Source organism: Eulemur rufifrons, chromosome 8 (assembly GCF_041146395.1).
Source record: "Eulemur rufifrons isolate Redbay chromosome 8, OSU_ERuf_1, whole genome shotgun sequence".
In the NCBI taxonomy this organism is placed as follows: Eukaryota; Metazoa; Chordata; class Mammalia; order Primates; family Lemuridae; genus Eulemur; species Eulemur rufifrons.
The window spans coordinates 21363191-21384535 of record NC_090990.1 but is presented as its reverse complement, the minus strand read 5'-3'; the positions used below and the strand labels follow the sequence as shown (position 1 = coordinate 21384535).

Sequence of the window (21345 nt, the reverse complement as noted above, 5' to 3'; positions counted from 1 at the left end):
TATCGGGAGCCTCTGGACTCCAAATCTCATGCTCCACCCCCATTTCTCCTCTTCCTGGCCCCTTGCTTAGAACATCAATCCCTGCTAAGCACCCAGGGGCCCTGGAATCTGAGGGCTCTCAAGGGGTGGGACCCCTGTGTCTGAGTGGGGTGGGGCTGGGGTGTGTGGTGCTGGCTCCCGAGGATATAGGCAACTCCAGGAGGGGCGCTGCTCGCTCCTTGCCAAAACTGCCAGGCCCGCCCCCCAGGCTGCAGAAAGAACATGCTAAGCTGGGGCGGCGGGGAAGGGAGAGCAGGCAGTGTTGGGGCAGCCGGCCTGCTAGGGGCCCAGAGAGCGGACCAGGTCTTTAAACTGGCTTCTCCCCGGGGCCACACAAGTAGGTTCCAGGAGCCTTCCCGGCTTCTAACAGTGCAGCTCCCTTTTATTTGTTTTATCTCCTGACTTCCATGTACTAATTTGTTTGAAGACAGGATTATATGGTGTGGAAATGGCTCTCAAACCACAGCCCCAAACTTACGCTGTTCAGCTGGAGAGACAGCTCCGGAGGACAAGTGGTTTGTCCCAGGTCACACAGCAAGCAGTGAGGGTTGACCCGGATCCCTACCTCCTGCTGCCTTTCAGACCCCCACCCAGCAGGGCCAGGGTGGGGAGGTTCACGAAGGCCCACTGGGGGGCTGAGTCTGCGGTTCGGTCTACAAACTCTGACAGCACACCTGCTTTCAGTGGGGGCTTCTGCTGTGCCCTGAAGGGGACAGAGAGATGAATAAGGCACAGCACCTGCCTTCAGCAAGCTCCCCATCTGGGCCTAAATATGGGGAGAGTGGGTCCCTCCAAAGCTAACCTTCACCTTCACCTTAAGCTTCTCCTACCCTGGCCATGAGCCCTCAATCTTACCATTCTGCCTTTTTCCTGAAGTTGCTATCCTCCTCCCTCCCCTTTCCTCCCACCCCCATCCCTCTGGGCTCTTCTCTCCCTCCCTCGTTACTCTCTTATCTCACCCTGTTTTACAACCAGTACCCTGGGGAAAGGAACACAGGTCAAATAGGAAGAAGGCAGGACGGGCCCGCCAGGCTCAGCTGCACGGAGTGGTCATGCTTGTCCTCCCCAGGAGGGGGCGCACTGTCACCTGTGGCCAGCGCATCCCTTCTAGGTGCTCCGCTCTGCAGGACTGGCCACTCATCTTCACAACCACCCGGCAAGAAGGCAAAGAGAAGCGAGCCCCAGCGTCTAGACGGAAGACCAAGGTCCAGAGAGGGCAGTGGTAGCTGGAGGCCTGAGTCATACACCAGCTATGAGTCTGAGCTCTGCTTCAAGTGACCTTGACTCAAAACTAGCCACCCCACCTTCTCCTCCCATGGTCCTGGGAGATCTGATGTTCTGTGAGGGGAAGGGGCCCCAGGCTGGGCTGCCTCTGAAGCTCCTGGGTGCAGGGGCATCATTTCTTAGACTACTCATTCTTAAATTCCTTCTAAAATCAACCCTCCTTTCTTTTCCCGGGACCCCTGTGCCCTGCTCCCAGCCTCTCCTGCCTCAGCTAAACCATGGGGTTTGAGGGAGGGGGGCCGAAGGGCACAGCTCGAAATCCTGGCTGCGCTAGCCAGACACCTGCCCCCATGTGGGTGCCTCAGCTCTACCTGGGGACTCAGGCAACACCTGTCCCCAAGTCCCCTTTCTGTTAGAAACTGAAAACAGCTCTGGGCCTCACTATGTGCCAGGCTCCACTCTAAGCACTTGGTGTGTGTTAGCTCCCTGTACCCTCAGATGAGGCAACTGAGGCACAGAAAGGGTGAGTAATTTGCCTGCACAGCCGGTAAATGGTAAGGCGGGACTTAAACTCAGGAAATCTGATTTCAGAGAAAGACTGAACCACTGTTTCAGAGACCTCCCATCCCCTGATATCCATCTCCCCCTTCTCTAGAGTAAAAAGCAGCCCAGAATAATGACCGTGTTTCCAGTCTTGCTTGCAGCTAGATGTCACTAACAGATGTGTGCAGTGGCCAGGCCATGCCTTTAAATAGAAATGTGTCCCCTTCCTGCTGGCTGCAGCGTAGGTGTGGGTGAGCCCTCCTGGACCATCCAGACTGGACCTGGTGGCTGCCACAGCCTCCTAACCAATCTCCACTCCAGCCTCCACTCAGCAGCCAGAAAACTCGTCCTATCATAGGAATCAGGTCCTGGAGCTTCCCTGCCCCAAACCCTCAGTGACCCCCAGTTACCTTCAGAAGAAAGGCCAGACTTCCAGATGATGGATGGGCAAGGCCTTCCCGTGTCTGGCTCTAAACTACTTTTCCATTCTCATCATTTGCCATTTTTATCTTCTGCCCTCACCCCAGGGCAATCATCAGGAAAATCTCATCCTCCCTCAACTATTCCTTCTCCTCTGCCTTCCCAGTTCCTCTGCCCACACCTAGTGGATTCCTATGTACCTATCCTTCAAGATTTGGCCCAAAGGGCACCTCCTGTGTGAAGCCTTTCCTGAGTGGCTCCCTCCTGTGGTACAGCCCTCTGTGATAGTGGTGGCCTTTCTATACTGTCAGAGTTGTAGACACATCCACCTCTCCCATCTCTCTATGAGGGCAGGGACCGAGTCTAGGTCATCTGTTTGTTGTCAGTCAGCAGCATGGAGCCAGGCCAAACCAGTAGCAGTCAAGTTCAATGAGAGAGAGAGAGAGAGAGAGAGAGAGAGAATATGATGCACGTATGTGTGTGTGCACATGTGCCTGTGAATGGCCTGACCTGGCTTGAGGCCTGGGCCAAGGAGACAGGGAGGACATCTAGAAATAGCCCTATCCATGTGCCCCAAACTAGGCCTGGTGCCCAGATAAACTCACACTAGGTGAAGGGGCAGGGGCCCAGGATGGGCGGGAGGAGACTGGCGCCTGGGTCAGGAAGGCTGTGGCCCTGCAGCCGGGGCCACCAGGGGGTCTGTTAGCCAACGCAGACGGGCCCTGCCTGTTGGCAGGTGGCCCTGGCACTCAGACCTCAGTGGCACTCAGGGACCAGCGAGTATTTCAGGCTGGGGCTGAGCATCACCTGCTCCCTTGGCCCCACTTATGGGGCAAAGGGGAGTCCGCCAGCCTATTCAGCGATGAGGGGCAGGGACACTGGAAAATTTGTCCTCTCTCTGCTCTGGCCCCACCTCGCCCTCTTCCCCACTTGGAAGTTCCCTTCCTAAACCATGGCCTGCCAAGTTCCCTTCCTAAACCAGTAATTGAAGGATTAAAGAGATCATCTGCCCCAACCCCCTACCATGGAGTTGGGGACACTGAAGAAAAGAGACTGGCCCAAGGTCACAGAGCAAGGCAGGGTGAAGACTGTCACAGGGAAGGCCATTACAGATCAGTGGTTTAGCCATGAAAACACTAGAGCCGGTCTGCCTGGGTCCAGAATCCTGGCTCTCATCTGTAAATTGGGATGGGACAATAGTACCTACAGCACTAGACCACGGTCAGAGTTACATGAGTTGAAAGACAAAAAGCTGCCAAGTCCAGTGCCTGGCGGTTGGTAAGTGCTGCATCACCGTTAGCAATCACCTTCTGCGCCACGCCTTACAGCATGCAAAGCCTCTCTACGCTTCCCTACACCCACAATCTCATTTATTCCTTCCAACAACCTTGAAAGGTTAGACATTACTATCCTCATCACACAGAGAGATGGACTTGCCCAAGTTCACACAGGTATCGTGTCTCCCACCTTCCCTGCCAGTGGTCTTTACACCTCCTCCCCCTTGCCCCGACAGATCATAAACTGGTTCACCAAGTGGCAGGAGAGTGTGAGCAGGCCCTTGACTCCCGATGCCACCCTGGGCTGTTCTCACCCCTGCACTGGATGGTCCCATTCTAGGGAGAGGACAACCTGATTCAGCTGATCTTATCTCCTCCTGACTTTGGTCCCATCCTTCTAACCTCTTGGTCATTGTGCCTCCCACTTTTAAAAGGGGAAATCCCTCATCCTGGGCTCCGGGCCAGGTCATCCCCAGACGACTCAGTCCTTCCTGCAAATGGACTCCTTCCTTTTCCTATCTGGTGTCTTTGTTTACTACAGAGCCCAGGTATGCTGCCCCGCCAACCCCCCAGACAATCCCCAAGATCCCAGGCCCCTACAAAAGCCCAAGCCACGCTGACAGCCTTGGCTCCGTACCAGCTTCCTGGAACACACCTGACCCCAGACTCCTGAGGCCGAGACCCATTCCCTACCAGCCTCTGCCACAGGTTGCCAGCTCTCCTCACCCAGGGACACACAGTGGGCATCTGTCCACATCAACCAGGCTGGTCAGGCCCCCTGGAGCTGCCTGAATCCCTGCAGAATCTTGGGCGGCTGTTCCTGAATAGCGTGCATTCTGAGGGGCATCTACTGAACTGTGTGGTGCCAGGAGAGGGGACAGAGGCCAGGCCACACGGCACACGGACATGCCGAGACCTCGGGGTGGTGTGAGGTGCTGTTCTGCAAGCATTAAGTTTACCTTTTTAATTATACTTTACCTAATCCAATATTAGAGGTTATGTAAATTTTTGCAGAGGCAACTTTTTCATTTGATGGAGGAAGAAACTGCAGTTTGGGGAGGGAGCCAGAGTCAGCCCCAAGTCTAAGGCTGGTTTAATTACTCCCTGGGAACAGCCGTGTCCCTGAAGAAATCCGTTGGGATCCAGGCTACACCCACGCATTCTGAAGGTCAGTTCTCACCCGGGAGAACTTGGGGCCCCCCAACACATAGGAAGTGGCCCACTCTCCTGGCCCTCGGGAGGGAGTGAGAAAGAGGACACAAGATACTTTGGCAGGAGGAAAGTTAAAGGTAGTGGAGAGGCCAGGGGCGCACTGGCTCATGCCTGTAATCCTAGCACTCTGGGAGGCCAAGGTGGGAGGATCGCTTGAGGTCAGGAGTTCAAGACCAGCCTGAGCAAGAGCGAGACCCTGTCTCTACTAAATAAATAGAAAGAAATTAGCCAAACAACAACAACAACAACAACAACAACAACAAAATTAGCCGGGCATGGTGGCGCATGCCTGTAGTCCCAGCTACTTAGGAGCCTGAGGCAGGAGGATCACTTGAGCCCAGGAGTTTGAGGTTGCTGTGAGCTAGGCTGACGCCATGGCACTCTAGCCTGGGCAACAGAGTGAGACTCTGTCTCAAAAAATAAATAAATTAATTAATTAAATTAAATAAAGGTAGTGGAGAACAGGGGCAGATCAGAATTTCAAAACAGAGAACACTGAAGAGAAGAAGTGTCTTTCTTTGCTCTGGAGAGACTGTCCCAGCAGCAACATGGACCGGGTGTAATGTCAAGGACAGACTCGGAAACAAATGGGCACATGAAAACAGGGTGCATGCTATGAAAGGGAAGATGGGGCTACCCGGAGGCAGGACAGTTAGGCTGAAAGCTGAAAATGAGTAGCAGTTAATGAAAAGAGAGCAGGGGCTAGGGAGGAAGAGCATTGTAGGCAAACAGCAAGACAGAAACACAGCTCCCCTTCCGAGTACAAAAAGTTGAGTGGCTGCAGCCTGGAAAGCTGGGAGAGGCAGGCAGGGGCCAGAGTGTGGGGGCTGGGAGGCAGGGGGCTGTTTCCAGGGAAGGGGTCTTGTGCTGGGGCCCACTCAGGGGGCAGCTGGGGAAGGAGCCTGGAGGAGAAACAATTAACGTTGGCGCAGCATTCCGCAACTTGGCCGGCCTTATCTTCTCAAAGTCCTTGGGAGACTGGCTAGGCGGGGACAGTGATAGGCTTTTATGCTTTTCAAAGATGAAGAAACTGAGACCCAGGAAGATCATGAGTTGCCCGAGGTCACAGAGCTGGTATATAAGTGACAGGGCAAGATTGGAACCCAAGTGGGTCTCACCCCAGAGCCCCTAAAACTAGAGGTAGATAGATTCACCCACTCACTCACTTGTTCATTCATTCATTCCATATACTGAACCCTACTATCTCACTCTTTGGAATGGGATTTTAGTAGTGAATTAGACCAAGGAAACAGATGAGACCAGGCTAAAGAGTTTAAGCAACAGGGGGATGGGCTGGTTTCTGGGAAGGCTGAGCTGAGCTGCCGCCTCCCTCAGGGCAGGGAGGGCCATTGTTCTGTTCCCAGGAGCAAACTGCCACAGGCAGTAGCTTCTCAGAAGCAAAGAGGTGTTGAGTAAACTTTGACCTTCTGCCATCAGTTGTTCTCTCAGACCCACAGAACTCTTGGGGAACAAGGAAGCAGACTTCCTAGTGGCAGAAAGAACACTCCAGTCCACCCCCTGGGGCTGCAGTCCCTCCACACTGTGAGCTCAGTGAGGGCAGGGCTGCGGCTCTCCTCTTTACACTGGGTCCCCGCCGAGCCCAGCAGAGCCTGGCCAGAGGAGGTGCTCCATTAAGATTTGTGGAATTATTTAAAGAGAAAGGGAGAGAAGAGGAAATTTATCTGCAATATCTGAAGGCCACTCCGCAACTTCAGTGAGGAGTTGGCCCTACACTTGGGTCCTTTCCTACTGATTCAGGGTCACAGGGCCTTGGCTCACTCAGCTGCCCTAGGGAGGAGACCTGGAAGGGGGAACGGAGAAGTTACTATTCATTGATATCAGGCTTTCCATTTGTTACACGACGATCCTGAGAAGCCTACAGCCTTCCCCTATTTGGGAGAAAAAGAGACTCAGAAGGGAGAAGGGCCTGTTCCAGTTCTCTAGCTAGTAAGTGCAGGCCTGGGATTTAGAACCAGGCCTCTTTCCAAAGATTCTGTTTCTGATATACCATGAACCGGGGAGGGGTGTGGAGGGTACGGAAAGAAGAGTTGTCTAAAATTTGCTGATTCCATGGCAGGCAGAGTCAGAGAGAGCCCCCCACTGCCATTACCGGCAAAAGGGAGAAATTCCCAGTTGCAGGTATTAGGGGTGGGTCGGGATGAGGGTGGTCACATCTACGGACTTAGACCCTTGAGGAACAGAAAGAGGGTCTCCATGTTCCTGGGTCAGTGGAGCCTCTAGTTCAGCTTCTTTGGCCTCTACCTCTAGGCTCTTTGCTGTGCTAGTAGCACGTTCCCTAGCGGAGGCAGGGAGGGTCCAGGAAACCGCTGAAGATGCTGAACAGGCCTCCCTCTTCCCCCTCCCCATGGCCCCATGGATCATCCGGTGCTGCCGGCTCATCTCATTGGCTCACTCCTGGTTACTCATCTCTCCTCTTCTCCATCTTCCCAGCCTGTGGTTGCTATGGAAACATAGAACAGTGACATCACCATAGGGTGAGGGCTGGGGAGATGCTGCTCACGGCAGGCACTGGTCCTCCCGCCTGCCCGATGTTATATTCACATCTGAATCTGCCAAGGGCAAGAAGGGGAGCAGAAACAGGGACAGGGCTCTCGTCCTCCCCCAAATACAGTGAGCGTAACAGAGCAGGAAGGATGCGGTACTCAGAGGGATGAGGAGAGAAATGTACATACTTAGAAGGGAGGAGGATGAAAATCAGGTGGAAAGGAGACGGTATGCGGCTTATGGGTCACCCTTGGTGACCTATGTCTGAGCATGGTGCGGAGGTGGGGGTAGGGCAGTGAGGGGAGTTGGTGGAAGTTTGTCTAGAGTCCCTCAAAGCCCCATGCTGCTCAACTTGGACAGGGCCCAAGATCTGGAGCAAAAGTATTTCCTGGCAGTGTCCCCACCTCAACCTGTCCTGAAGACCTTGGTAGAAGAGGTAGAAGAAGACCTGCCTTCTTCACAGCTGCAGCGATTTCTAATCCTGTCTCAGAAATAAGAAAATTGAGGATCAGAGAAGCAAAGCAATCTGACTTGGGTGACCGACCCAGCAGGTGAGAGCAGAGCTCAGACGAGGCTTTAGGTGCCTGCACTATCCAGGGAGGTCATAACAGCAGCATGAGGAGCAGCAGCAGTGAACATTTACTAATTCAACCATGCTTCACATTTTTAAACAAAAATTTTAAGTGATCTTGCTACGTAGGCCAGGCAGGTCTCAAACTCCTGGTCTCAAGCAATCCTCAGCCTCAGCCTCCCAAGTAGCTGGGACTATAGGCACGAGCTCATGCTCAGAATTTTTTTTTTTTTTTTTGAGACAGAGTCTCACTCTGTTGCCCGGGCTAGAGTGCCATGGCATCAGCCTAGCTCACAGCAACCTCAAACTCCTGGGCTCAAGCGATCCTCCTGCCTCAGCCTCCCGAGTAGCTGGGATTACAGGCATGCACCACCATGCCTGCCTAATTTTTTTCTATATATACTTTTAGCTGTCCAGATCATTTCTTTCTATTTTTAGTAGAGACAGGGTCTCACTCTTGCTCAGGCTGGTCTTGAACTCCTGACCTCAAGTGATCCTCCGGCTTCCGCCTCCCAGAGTGCTGGGATTACAGGCGTGAGCCACCACGCCCGGCCATGCTCAGAATTTTAAATGTATTATCTCATTTGACCCCCAAACTCCTCCATTTTAAAGAGGAAATTGGGACTCAGAGTAGCTTAAGTGAATTGCTCAAGGCCATACAGCTAGTACCCAAAGAAATCCAGATGGGAATACGGATCTATCTGTGAGCAGCTGCCAGCCTAGCCCCAGCTCTCCATCATTGCATTGTAAAGGACCATGCAAGGAGACAGCTCTGGCCCCTGGGTCTCCAGCCACTAAGTCCTTGAGAGGAGAGGCCCTATGTCTGAAGGCTGTGACCCTGACCATCCCACTTCCTCCTCCCCTGGCACCTGTTCCAGCAGTGAGGTCACCAAGGCTGAATGACGAGCCCTGAGGCCTGTCCCTATAGCTTTGGCAGAAATGGGCCTCTTAGTCTTCTGGCAACTGGACCGTCCAAGGGAATCAAGACTTTGGGGGACGAAGGGGCTCTTCCTCCCTGGCCTCCTTCCCAGAACAGTGGGGGGAAGGGAGGAAGGGACTTGCATATGGAGAAACAGAGGCCCAGGAAGGAGGGCCCACCACACTGTGTGTGTGTGCGCGTGTGTGGCAGAGCTGGCTGGCCCAAGCTCTCCTGTGATGACTCCTGAATGCCCATCCTGGACAGGCCTCTGCTGGCTGAAGCTCAGCTCAGCCCCACTCCCTGGAGTGCAGGGCCTCCTCCTACCCGTCAGCAATTCACATCCTCCCTTCCTCTGGGAAGCCTTCCCCAGCCCTCAGGTCAGGACAGTCACCACACTTTAGTGACCGCACTTGTTTTGTGTTTGGCCCCCCAGAGGTGAGCTGCTCAAGTGTCTTGTTCCCTTCTCTCCAAAGCAGGGCTTGGCACAAAGTAGGGGCTTTAATAACTGCTGAAGTAATGAATGGGCTTCCTGGAGCTTCCGTTTGTTCATCTGTGAAAAAGGGATAATAATACAGCTACTTTATGGTGAAGAACAGGAATTGATAGTAGGAAAATGTGTGCTCTCTTTGATTCTAACTGATGCTATTCGCTTCTGTGACTATGCTTGCTTTTAGTTGTTTAATAAATATAGTTAATCAGAATGAAAAACAGAGATAAGAACAAAAGTAACTCCATGATAGGCTAGGCTTCCTGGATGTGAGAAGCCTAGTTCTGCTTCTGTATATATGGCTTGCTGGCTTGGTGCTTAGCGTAAGTGGAGCCATGGCAGGCTTCACTAAAGTAAAGGAAAACAGAGCCCCGGAGAGGTAACTGCAAGTTGCTTTCTGATAAAGGGCTGGAGAATCCAGGTGCCCTCCAACCAACTAAGTAAATAAGAAGAGCAAGTTGCTTTCTGATAAAGGGCTGGAGAATCCAGGTGCCCTCCAACCAACTAAGTAAATAAGAAGAGCAAGACATGATCAGCGCATGAACGGCTTGTGCAGGGTGTATGTTCCCAGTATCGCTTGTAACCAAAAACTAGAAGGTATGCAACAACAGTCCCCCTCCCCTGTCGGAGACCCTCCTCTTCCCCTGGATGATGTTAACTACAACTGGCGCCAGTGCAAAAAGCCCAAAACTTAGAGTCAACAAACCTGAAGCCAACGCGATCAGCCACTTCTGAACAAAAGAAACAAATAAACTGAAGAGGGATAAAGTGCAGACTAGTGTGTCCTGTACAGACTAGTATGTCATGTGCAGACTAACGTGTTGTGTGCAGAATAACGTGTCGTGTGAAAACTAGCATACAGAAAAGTATAAAAGCCTAATCTTTACCCCAGGGCGGGGTCCTAGTTCCTGGAGAGGCCACTGCGTTGGTGCTCTGGAATTTGGACCCTGGCCAGGGGCTAGATAATAAACTCCTTTGCCTTTTTGCAACCTCAGTGACTCTGCCTCTCTGTTCCTGGGGCCAAGGGGAACCGGATCTAACAATGGATTCTGTTTTACAAGTTCAAAGAGACAACGTACTTAAAGCCCTAGGCATGCAATAGACATCAACACAAGGTGGGTCTTATTTTTATGGAAAGTGCTTTGGGAAAGGTAAAGTGTCAAACTACCGCCCAGTAGGCTCTTTTAAGGAGCTGGCAAGTTCTGTGAAAGTGCAGGCTTGCTTGCCAGTGTGCAGAGGTCAAAGAAAGGGCGGCAGGTGGCCTGGAAGAGCTGACTGAATTGGCAGAATTTCTGAAGGAGGGTGAGGGGGAACAAGCAGAGCAAAAGCTGTGCCAAGAGGCCAGAAAAGCCCGGAACACTTGCAATGGCGGTGGCGCGGGGACTGCCGGTGGCGGGGAGGGGGTGCGCTGGCATGAGACATTCCGCAGGGAGGGGCAAGCACGTGCGAGGCGGCTCGGCGCAAAGGGAAGATCTGGCTTTCGCCCAGAGCAGGCGGCGACACCGGCAGCTCAGCCGCGGACCGCGTTCCTGGTGACTGTCCCCGCAACCAGGCAGTGGGAGTGGTGGGGGAGCACGGGCGCTGAAGCCAGCTAGACCAGGCTTGCAATCTGGGCTCCAATTCACCCTCTCCTTATTTCTAGCGATCTTGTCGGTTCCCCTCGGGGCCTCTGGCTCCTCACCTGTAAAAAGAAGGCAAGGGTGCCTGTGCCAGAACAGTCAACCAGAACTTTCTCCCGCGTGGGCACCAGCCCAAGGGCAAGGTCTCTTCCTCCTCCAGTCTCATCTCCGCTCTGACCCCAAGCTCAGAGGACCGGGGGACGGATGTCCATGGCATGCGCCCTGGCTCGCAGGCGGGTGCCCAGCTGCTTCTCAGATTTCGAAGAGCGCCTTGAGGCCAGGGAAGGGAGCAAGTCTTGCCAGCCTGGGGCAGGGACTGGGAGCCCAGGCACCGAGCTGACGTTGACGCAGGCGAGCGGGCGCTACTGGCTGTTCCCCTCCCCCCTCGGTGGGTTGGGGGATGGGCGGCCGGTCCCTCGTGGGTGAGTCCCAGCCTGGGGCTTCCTATTTCGGGAGCCGGGGGCGTGGGCCACACGTCTCATCATGTGATGCAAGGGCTATTTAAAGCAGCAGCTCCGACAGGGAGCTGCCAGTCCGGAGTCCTTGCACGCCTCCTCTCTCGCTGCTGCTTTCTCAGCCCAGCCCAGCATCACCATGGTGGACGCCTTCCTGGGCACCTGGAAACTAGTGGACAGCAAGAATTTCGATGACTACATGAAGTCAATCGGTGAGCGAGCCGCGGGGCTCGGGATGCTGGGCTGGGAAAGGGCTGGCCGCTGCTTACCCTCCGCAGTGCTCCTTCCTGATCAGAGCCCGGTGTGCCTGCTGGGCGGGGGCTTTCATGGTCTGAACCTGGCTAGAGGGATACCAAGGTAGGGAGGCACAGGAAGAAACCAGCTGTGCTTCTCCACATGGGAGACGCTTTCAAGGAAGAGGAGTATATGATCTGGAGTTGGGGGGGGGGGAGTTGTATAAAAGGAAAGCATTGATCATAAGAGGTGGGCGGCTAGCCAGGGAGAGAAATAACAGGGGCATGGGTGGTTTAGAAATTGAAGACAACCCAGCAAGGAAATGGGGTGGATAGGGAGTGTACTATGGCCTAAAGAAGTAGGAATACCCCACAGGAGTGGGGTAAAAATGGTTAATCAGTAAATTGGATATGGGGAGGAGGTGAGACGGGGACCTGCAGTTTGCAGCAACTCCTGCCCCTCCACGTTGGGTTAGGGAAGAGGACTGCTGCTGGAGGATGCCCTCTCTCCTGCCACCTAGGCTTACCTTGCTCTCAGAGGTATGTGACCATGCCTAATCATTGTCAATGAGCCTAGTGGTAGGGTGGGGCAAGAGGCCCATCATCAGCTGGGCCTTTCCTACAGCCCATGGCTCAGCCACCTATGCAAGGGGTAGGGTGGAGAAAGCCATTGGACTTCTGGGGTGCAGCAGAGGGTCCCAGAGCAAGGTCAAGACCTATTAAAGGCAGGGAGGGTCATTGCTCTAGGAGGGTGAGGATAGCTATTGTGGTGCTGGGATCGGGAAGAACAAAGATTCCAAGAATCTTACAGGTGAGGACCTTGGAGATGGCCATACCTTGCCTAGTTTGACAGGGAAATTGAAACCAGGAGAATAAAAACTTGTCTTATCAATTCCACAGTAGAGCTGATCTGAAAACCTAGTTCCTAGATCTGTAACTCAAAGCTCTTCCACTAGCCTGCAGGCCCTGGGAGTGGGAAGAGTGGTAGGAACTGCTTAGCTAATGACTGACCTCAGCCCTTCCCCTTCTGGTTTGGGCTTAGATGGAGAGGATACCCGTCCTCTGATATTCCCAGCTGTGAGCTTATCCTAGTCTCCCAGGCTGGGACAGGAAAAACTGGAATGCTGTTCATGGTTGAGCTAGAGTACATGCCTTCCTCCCAAGAAAGGAGGGCTGGACTGTGGCAGGTATGCAAAGGGGTGGGCAAGTCCACTCCATGCATCTCTCACCTCTGCACCTAACCCTTGCCTGAAACAGGGCCCACAAGTGTGGCTCCTGAGGCCAAAGCTCTCAACTGCCCCTGCCCTACCCTGGGCACTATACCCAGTGACTCCAGGTAGGCAGCCATTCTTAGAGAAGCAGCCCTCACCCCTCCCCCACCCCCAGCAGCCATTGGGGAAGTTGGAATGCCCCGGTTTAGTTCTTTCCAAAGCAGACATTTGGGCAAAAGAGCCAAGTCTCTGACTAAGCTGCAACAACCTTACCATCCTTGTACCCTTCTTCCTGAACTTGGGCTAGGGGGCTGCTCTGCCTAAAGACCTGTTGTCTTTGGGCAGCTTATCAGGGGGCTGAGATTGCATCTAGCCTGCTTTTCTCGTACTGACGGAAAGTCTGAGGCCCACTGGAGAGAAAAGATCCTCCTCAGCTTTCATTTCTACATAAGACCTAGCTCTTCCTGAGTCTCCTAAATTCTGTCAGCCCAGTCTTTTTAGGTTCTCTTGGCTCAGTCCCTCACTCATCCCACAGTGGTTTCCTTCCTCAAACACTCCACACCTCTGGGTAGGTCCTAAGCAAACAGAGCTCTGAGATGCAATGACAAGGCCCTGCCCTGTGCTTGGGAGTGTGATTGGCCTGACTCACTGGTATCAGGGGGTAGGGCCAAGTCACTCACTGGCCAGACAGGGTGGGCTGGCATCTGCACAGCTGCAGAGGCACCCCTGCCCTTCTTGCCCTAGACCAAGGGTTCACAGAGGACAAAGAGGCTCAGCCTAGTACTAATAACCACAGACAGGCACAACTAACTGGTGGCCTTGGTGCTTGGATTGAATATGTGCTGGGCAGAATGGCCCAGTGGGAAGAGTGAACAGTTTTGGAGCCTAGATTGAAATCTAGATCAATAACTTACTCTTTGTTTGACTTTGGACAAGATATTTCACTCTTCTCATTTGTGAATTGGGGATAATAAAACCTATCCTTAGGGGCTATTAAAAGCATTAAGTAAAACAACCCATGTACAGCATGTGCAAACTACTTAGCTTCCTGGAAGCACTATGAAGACTGGAACATTCAGAGACTTTATGCACCACCTCACCACACTGGGCTGCCTCCTGCCTCACTGTTGCCTTGGAAAATAGCTCAGCATAGGCTGGTGGGGGCAGTCATGATGACACTCGCTTGCAGGAAACTCAGGACTTAGCCCAGAACCCAGGGAAGCCATGCTTGGGTCAGGAGAGTCCCCACAGGGCCTTGGACTGGAAGTCAGGGGACCTGGGTTTGAATTTCAACTCATTGTTGCTACTACTTTAGGCCTCTCCTAAATCTATACAATGGGACAAATATTCTCTTTGTACCTACCTCCTAGATCATAGATAAGAGCCTTTGAAAATGTCGAGTTGCCATATATAGGGGACAAGAGCACTAATGCTTCTTAGGATTCAGGACAAAAACTTCCACAGGTGGAAAACTCTTGTTCCTAAGGCTTTGGAATGCAAAGTCCACATTTCTTTCCTCACAGTGTAGTTTGACAGCTGCTCAGGTGCCCTTGAAGGCAGGGGGTGCTCTAGTCTTGGAGGGAGCTATGGCTGAGCAGTTAAGTGAGCTCTGGAGTCAAACAATTCTGGGCTTCAGTCTCAGATTCGTGACCCTGGGCTTTAACTGTGTCTTAGTTTTTGCATCGGTAAAGTGGAGACAGTCTTCAGAGGGACAGGAAGGACTGAATGAGATAGCACATACATAGTTCTTATCACACAAAAAGCACTTAGTAGTTTATCCTAATCCCAGCTCTGCCACTGACTTGCTATAGCATTGCTGGTCCTTAAATTTCTCACCTGTCTGATGGGATCAGCAGTCTCTGTTCACCCCACAGAACTAAGGGGAAGACTGAATTTAAAAACTGTCATGCAGGCCAGGTGCAGTGGCTCATGCCTGTAATCCTAGCACTGTGGGAGGCTGAGGCAGAAGGATTGCTTGAGCTCAGGAGTTTGAGACCAACCTGAGCAAGAGTGAGACCCTATCTCTACTAAAAATAGAAAAATTAGCCGGGCATCGTGGTGCGCACCTGTAATCCCAGCTACTCGGGAGGCTGAGGCAGGAGGATCACTTGAGCCCAAGAGTTTGAGGTTGCTGTGAGCTGTGATCATGCCACTGCCCTCATGCCCGGGCAACAAAGTGAAACCCTGTCTCCAAAAACAATAAAAATAAAAACTGCCATGCAAAGGCTTTGAAACCTACAGTCTTCCTCTTCCCCACACCCAGACTTAAGTTATTCACTGAGCTCCTGTACAATGCTCTCTGCTCCAGCCCATATACTCATAACTTTTCGCCTGCCCTCAGGGGTGGGTTTTGCTACCAGGCAGGTGGCCAACATGACCAAGCCTACCACAATCATTGAAAAGAATGGGGACACTATCATCCTGAAGACACAGAGCACCTTCAAGAACACAGAGATCAGCTTTAAGCTAGGGGTGGAGTTCGATGAGACAACAGCAGATGACAGGAAGGTCAAGGTAAGTCAGAGAAGGGGGTGCTGGGAATGGAGGGTGCTGAGACCCCAGAGGGGAACAGACTGATAGTCTTGGCTCCCTCATATTGCACCCTGACGTGCAGGCTATTATGAGGGATTTAGATGAAAAAGGCTAATAAAGCCTGTGTAGTGCCTGGTGGCCACAGGTACTAAATACATGTTAGTTCTATCCTCTTGTTTTCTTCCTTCGCTTCTTGGGAAGCATCAGTTAGCTGCCTTGGGATGGGCAGCACAGAGCCCGGATGTCCTTCTGACCTCAGTGTCTACTCTAGCTCCAGCTAGGTGACCTTGTGCAAGGTATGCAGAAGCTCTGGGTTTCTTTCCCTTTCCATAGATGGGGGAGTTATGTGGCCATGGCTGTGACCTGAAGTGCTTTAGGAAGTTTGCCCAGATGTCAGGGCCCTCCACTGAATGAGGTCATCCTGGCCTCCAGCAGCAAAGAAGGCAGCTGGGAACAAGAGGCTGAGACCCACTCAGATGCTTCGTCAACCTCCAACTCCTGGGCTTGGCCAATGACCCTGACAAACTATTTCCAGTGTTGCCAGTTGACAGGCATGAAGAGCTGTGTTCCAGGATGGGCCATTCACATTGTCATGGGTGTGTTTGTAGTGTCTTCCCACCAAGCCTTGGCCCCCTCTGCCAGGGCTCTGTCACCCTGCAGTGGCTCTGTCTTGGCAGGTTGCCTCAGGTCTTCCAGCACTGGGCCAGGCACAGGAGAGAGAGGACTCAGGGGCTTTGACCTGTACACAGTGTCCCTTTAGCTGTATCTTCTTCATCATGACGCCATCATTCAGCCCCTCAGCTGTTTCCCCTTCCTCACAGCTGTCCCTGCAAAGGGAAGGTAGGGTTGGCCTCCTTGGGGAGGGAGAGGAGCTGAAGCCCAGCCCAGGATATCACAGGAGGCTGGCAGCAGTGTTGGGGATGGTGCCCAAAGATGGCTGCCCCACCACACATGTTCCTATCTCCTTGGGCGTGCCCCCCTTCTCAAGGGGCAAGAGCCCCAATTAAATACAGTAATAGCCCGCTGGGGACCTAAATATCTGCCGATTGTGCAAAAAAAATTACGGAAATGAGAATGAGGAGTAAGGTGGTGATAAGGACAGCACACAAAGGAACAGGTCCCCCTCCTCCTCCTCCTCCCCCAAACAACAAACACAGCCTTCTCAGATTCTCCTACTGAACCTGCTCAGTCAGGATCCCTTAGCCTAGCCTAGAGCCCCCAAATTCCTAGAAAAGAGAGACCTGGGAGAGCTGCCAAGTGAGAACCAGCTGAGGTAGGCTGGCAGCACCCAGAGGACTAAGCAGGCATTTGACCCAGAGCTGAAGATCACTCCAAGGGCACCCAGTCCCAGAACCTTGTAGTTGCTGCCCTCTTCTCAGCTAAAGGGGTCACATGATGTGGACCAGGAAGCGTAGGAATACAGAGCAGGAAGTCTAACTTTCTATCACCAAGGATCTTTTAGATATTATGTGTGATAACCACAAGGCTGGAGAGAGATTCTCAGGATGACTCCTTCTCCATAGCTAGTCTCTCCCAGGGACACAGACTGGCACATCTGTGGGCATCACCTAGAACACAGATAAGTCTTAAAGGCTTGTGGCACTTCTCAGAGCCAGGCTGTCTGGCTCCACCATACTACCTGCCTCTCGCCAGCAAGGTGGTAGGCTGCAAGTGAACTAGACTCCTGTAGGGCTAGGTGGAAGGTGGACTGCATTAGCTCTGGTCCTCACCATCACTAGTTTGGATCAGAGGCTGTGTCCTCTATGACCCCATTGTCCATACCTCATCCTGCCCCTCAATCCTGACTCAGATCACAGCTCAGGCCTCTACTCTGTTTCTACAGTCCATTGTGACACTGGATGGAGGCAAACTTGTTCACTTGCAGAAGTGGAACGGGCAAGAGACGACACTTGTGCGGGAGCTAAGTGATGGGAAACTTATCCTGGTAAGACAGAAACAACTATGGAGCCTCATCTAATTGGTGACTACTACAGGCCCTTAGCCACGCCTGTTTTAAAAAGCCAAGATTCTCCCCCAAGAGCCAAGGACACTGGGACAAGAGAAGTGGAGGCAGGGTCAGGGTGGTATTAGGTGGGAATTTCCTCTGTAATGGCTTTGGACTCAAACAGGCCTCAGTTCAAACCTCAGCTTATAGACTGCATGACTTTGGACAAGTCAACTTCTCAAAATGCACCTGTAAAGTGGAGATTAATAATACCAACCTGTAGGGCTGCTGGGAAGCTTGAAAGAGGCAGTGTATGCACAGCACAAAGCATCACTGAAGTGAGAGGAATACAACAGGTGCTCCATGTCCTTCATTTCTTCCTCCTGTGTTTCCACCTTGCCTTGTCCCAGGAAGAGGAAGAAAGCAGAGCCAAATCTGCTCCAGGCCCTCTGGGAGAGGCTTCCCTCTCCTCCCTAGGACTGCACTGTCACATGCAGAAATAGGCTGGTGACTGGTGAGGCACTGCCCCATTCCAGTCCCACCTCCTCTCAGTGTTTTCTATGTCTGGGCTGCCACAAGGACATGACTACTGTCTGGCTAGAAGTTAACACAACCAGAGTGGCAGATCTGTCTGTTTAGGGATAAGCTTGGGGGCTTCACTTGGAGAATGTAACTTTGACTGAATTCCCCCAAGACCCAGGGGCAGAGAGAGCAGCCAGCTGTGGTCTCTGCCTCCTAACTCTGTAGGGCCTCCGGTTTTCACTTCAGCCAACTTCACCGCATACCTTCTTGAGTCAGTGTGACCCGCAAGGTGCATTCTTGCACTCACATGGGACAAGGGTCCCCTTGGAGTTAGGAACGAGGTGCCTAGCTTTGGTAGGGATGTGACAGGCAGGACCAAATCCTCACCGCCCCCATCTGACTCTGTCTTTCTTTGCAGACGCTCACCCACGGCAGCGCAGTTTGCACCCGCACTTACGAGAAAGAGGCATGACCGGCCCGTGCCTTTGCTGACTGCTCCTCTGCCAATCAGCTGACCCTCGACTCGGAACCACATTGCCTCATTTTTCCCTCTGCATTTTGTATAAATCCATCTTGGTTGAGGGATTCTTCTGGGGTCAGGTGCCACCAGCCTAGATCCAGTTCCTGTTCCCATTGTGTGTGTGGCTTTTTTTAAAAAACTGTACTCAAAGGGTGCTCTGAGGTCAATAAAGCAGAGCCAAGGGCACCCAGTTGCCTTTTTGCCTTTGGTGACATAACTCTGGGAGTCTCGGGTTCCCCTGTGCGTCAGACAGTGGGCAGTAATGACTGCCTGAGGGTCACTCAGGAAGAAGCACTGATTGAGAGCCTGAAAGGGACAATCTCGGGTACTGGCAGTCAGCTGACCACCTTACACATTCAGTAATGAAACAGCTGTAACTACGCCTGGCCAAACACTGCCCCTCCCCATGGTCAAGTGAGCTAGTCCAGTCAGTGGTGGGGCCTCCCGAGGCTTGGCTACAGAAATGTCACCTCAGGCCCATCTTGCACTGAATAATCTTGGGTCTGGCTTTTCCCTGTGAAATGCTGTGGTCTTTCCCTTTCCAGAATGCAGGTTTAGGACACAGGACCCAGGCTTGTGCCATGGTGGAGGGAGAAAATGACCAGATGACTGCTGAGCTCCCACCTAGGCACCAGCCTAGTACTCATGGTTACAAATTCTTACTGCTTCTCTAAACAACCCTGGGGGAAGAGGATGACCATTATAGGAGAGAGGGCTTATGGGTGATTTCCCAAGAAGGCTGTGTTGTGCCAGGGCCTCTGGCTCTGTACCTCAGCTGGGCCTCTCTCCAAGGTCTAAGGTAACATGTTAAATGTTTTTCTGTCACCTAATGCAACTCAGTGGATTTAAATCTGTAAGTTACCCAGAAAGAAGGATTATAGGAATAAGAATTTTCAGTAAGTTTAAAACCAAACACACTTCCATTTAGTGCCAGGATTTTAAGCAGGGACCTGAAGTAGAATCAACTGACTCACACAGTAGTAAATACAAAGTGGAACAATGATCTTGGTTTCAGCTGTCCAGTTCAGTGGTCTGCTGGAATGTCATACACTAGCTAAGTCACACGGCAAATGATTGTTTTCTGGCTGTGGGCACTGGCTGTCCCTTCTAGCACAGAACCACGTTGGGGGATGGAAAGAGTGAGCACCACTTCTTAACACATTCTCCCTCTGGCTGCCAGTCTCTCTGCCCCCATGTTGGATGCAGCAGAGATCACCCAGCAGTCGGCCCAGACAGACCAATAGAAGGGGCCAATCACTCTGTTCTCCAACTACAGCCAGACTTACCAGCACAGCAGTCCCAGTGGCTCTAGCCTGGACTCCTGTGCAGGAATCCGGCTCTGGCAGTGGCCGCTGGAGAGAGTAATGGGACCTCCTGCTGAATGAAGGAAGCTGGATGAATGAATGTGTAAGCTGCAGGGGTCACTTGCAAAAGGACCAGGAGTGATAAGGAAACAACAACTCATTCAGGCAGCTACTTGTGACCTCTAACTCCCAAACCTGCCTGTTGCATGAGGGGAAGCCATCTCCCATGGGAGTGCAGTTAATGGGGTGGGAAGCCATATTCTCACTGGTGAGTCTTTCTAGGAGCCAGGGCACAAGGCACAAGGCCCCTGGTTCCTGCTCTCAACCACCCTCTGCACTCTTGCTACTCTCACTCCTTGTGCTTCTTCTTGTGCTTCTTCTTCTTTTTCTTCTTCTTTGCTGCCTTGCTGTCTTTTGATGTGTGCCTTGCCCTCTTGCCTGTATCACTCTCGGAGTCTGAGCTGTCAGAGTCAGACGACTTTCTGTCTCTATGTTTCTTTTTCTTCTTTTCCTGAAAAAAAAATTAAAAACTCAATATTGGCCGGGCGTGGTGGCTCACGCCTGTAATCCTAGCACTCTGGGAGGCCGAGGTGGGCGGATCGCTCAAGGTCAGGAGTTCGAGACCAGCCTGAGCAAGAGCGAGACCCTGTCTCTACTAAAAATAGAAAGAAATTATATGGACAACTAAAAATATATATATAGAAAAATTAGCCGGGCATAGTGGCGCATGCCTGTAGTCCCAGCTACTCCGGAGGCTGAGGCAGGAGGATCGCTTGAGCCCAGGAGTTTGAGGTTGCTGTGAGCTAGGCTGACGCCACGGCACTCACTCTAGCCTGGGCAACAAAGTGAGACTCTGTCTCAAAAAAAAAAAAAAGAAGAAAGAAAAAAAACTCAATATTGTATGTATATATTTGCTTTTAAAAATCATAGCACATAATCAATAGGGAACCACTTAATAAATTATAAGATATTAATTAAAAACAAAAAAGTAAATCTTTAAGTACCAACAAGAAAAAATAGCCAAAACAAGTAAAAGAACCAAGACATAATACAGTATATATCGTGGATTCCAGTGTGTGTAACATGTTTATTTACATATACATGCACACCATATACTATGTAGATATTTACATATACCTGCATATATTTAATATAGACAGAGAACACTGGAAAGGACACATCAAACTGGTAACAAGTGTTACCGTGGGAATGAACTGAATGGGGGGAAGAACAGAGGGCTTTCACTTTTTCCTTCAAATAATTCTGTCCAGCTTGATTTAAAAAAAAAGAAAAGCAAGCATCTGTTGCTTTCATGTTTAAAAGCATAGGATATTAAAGCTAAAAGGGGTCCCTAGAGATTACCTAGTCTATCTAGAGACAGTGACTCATAACAAAGATCACAAAATAAAAGATTTAGGACTCCTGAGTTCTGGTTTCTATTAGACTCTGTTTCTAAGGAAAATAACTGCCATCAAATAATGAGCCTCTACCTGCTACCCTTGAATATTCATCATCTCTCACCTTCACAACAACTTCACAAGATTATACTGATAAAGAACAAAGCTCAGAAAGAATTTTCCCAAAACTATACCCACCATACCATGCTGCCAAAGTAACAATACAAACCCATATAAACGGCAGGGGACAGATTCCCAGGTTTCTGGCAGTTTTTAAGCATTGTATAAACCTTTTCCTTGAATTTCAAATATCTATACTGCCTCAGTAAGGTTTTAAGAAGATGGAGAGACTATGGGAGAAGAAAGGGAGAGAGCAGAGAAGGGTGAGGCTCCTATTCCTCCTATGGGCT

The 21345-nt window shown here is 51.7% G+C and overlaps 2 protein-coding genes across 7 annotated transcripts in view; one reads left to right on the top strand and one right to left on the bottom strand.

The window, feature by feature from the left end:
* Positions 1-11210: 11210 nt before the first annotated feature.
* On the top strand, positions 11211-18821 carry FABP3 (fatty acid binding protein 3). 2 transcript variants are annotated; one of them, XM_069477580.1, is made up of 4 exons: positions 11211-11483; positions 15057-15229; positions 17091-17192; positions 18133-18821. In XM_069477580.1, the coding sequence occupies exons 1-4, from the start codon at positions 11411-11413 to the stop codon at positions 18184-18186; spliced, it is 402 nt and encodes a 133-aa protein (XP_069333681.1). In that variant the 5' UTR covers positions 11211-11410; the 3' UTR covers positions 18187-18821. The 2 variants fall into 2 exon arrangements, with proteins under 2 accessions (XP_069333681.1, XP_069333679.1); XM_069477578.1 differs by having other exon boundaries at positions 15024-15229.
* Positions 18822-19135: 314 nt separating this feature from the next.
* The window catches only part of ZCCHC17 (zinc finger CCHC-type containing 17), a 56697-nt gene continuing 54487 nt past the window's right edge, over positions 19136-21345 (bottom strand). For 4 of the 5 annotated variants that reach the window (XM_069477573.1, XM_069477575.1, XM_069477576.1 and 1 more), the window contains one exon: positions 19136-20049. In XM_069477573.1, coding sequence (XP_069333674.1) covers positions 19888-20049 — 162 coding nt within the window. In that variant the 3' untranslated portion in view covers positions 19136-19887. The remainder of the gene's footprint in view (positions 20050-21345) is intronic. The other variant, XM_069477577.1, reaches the window with a different exon arrangement.

What these genes read in the sequence shown, in the direction of transcription:
- FABP3 (XM_069477578.1), top strand. Translation starts at nt 11,411, where the DNA reads ATGGTGGACGCCTTCCTGGGCACCTGGAAACTAGTGGACAGCAAGAAT. An exon ending in TGACTACATGAAGTCAATCG is followed by an intron (nt 11,484 to 15,023) that starts GTGAGCGAGCCG and finishes TCTCTGCTCCAG; the next exon opens with CCCATATACTCATAACTTTT. An exon ending in GTGATGGGAAACTTATCCTG is followed by an intron (nt 17,193 to 18,132) that starts GTAAGACAGAAA and finishes CTTTCTTTGCAG; the next exon opens with ACGCTCACCCACGGCAGCGC.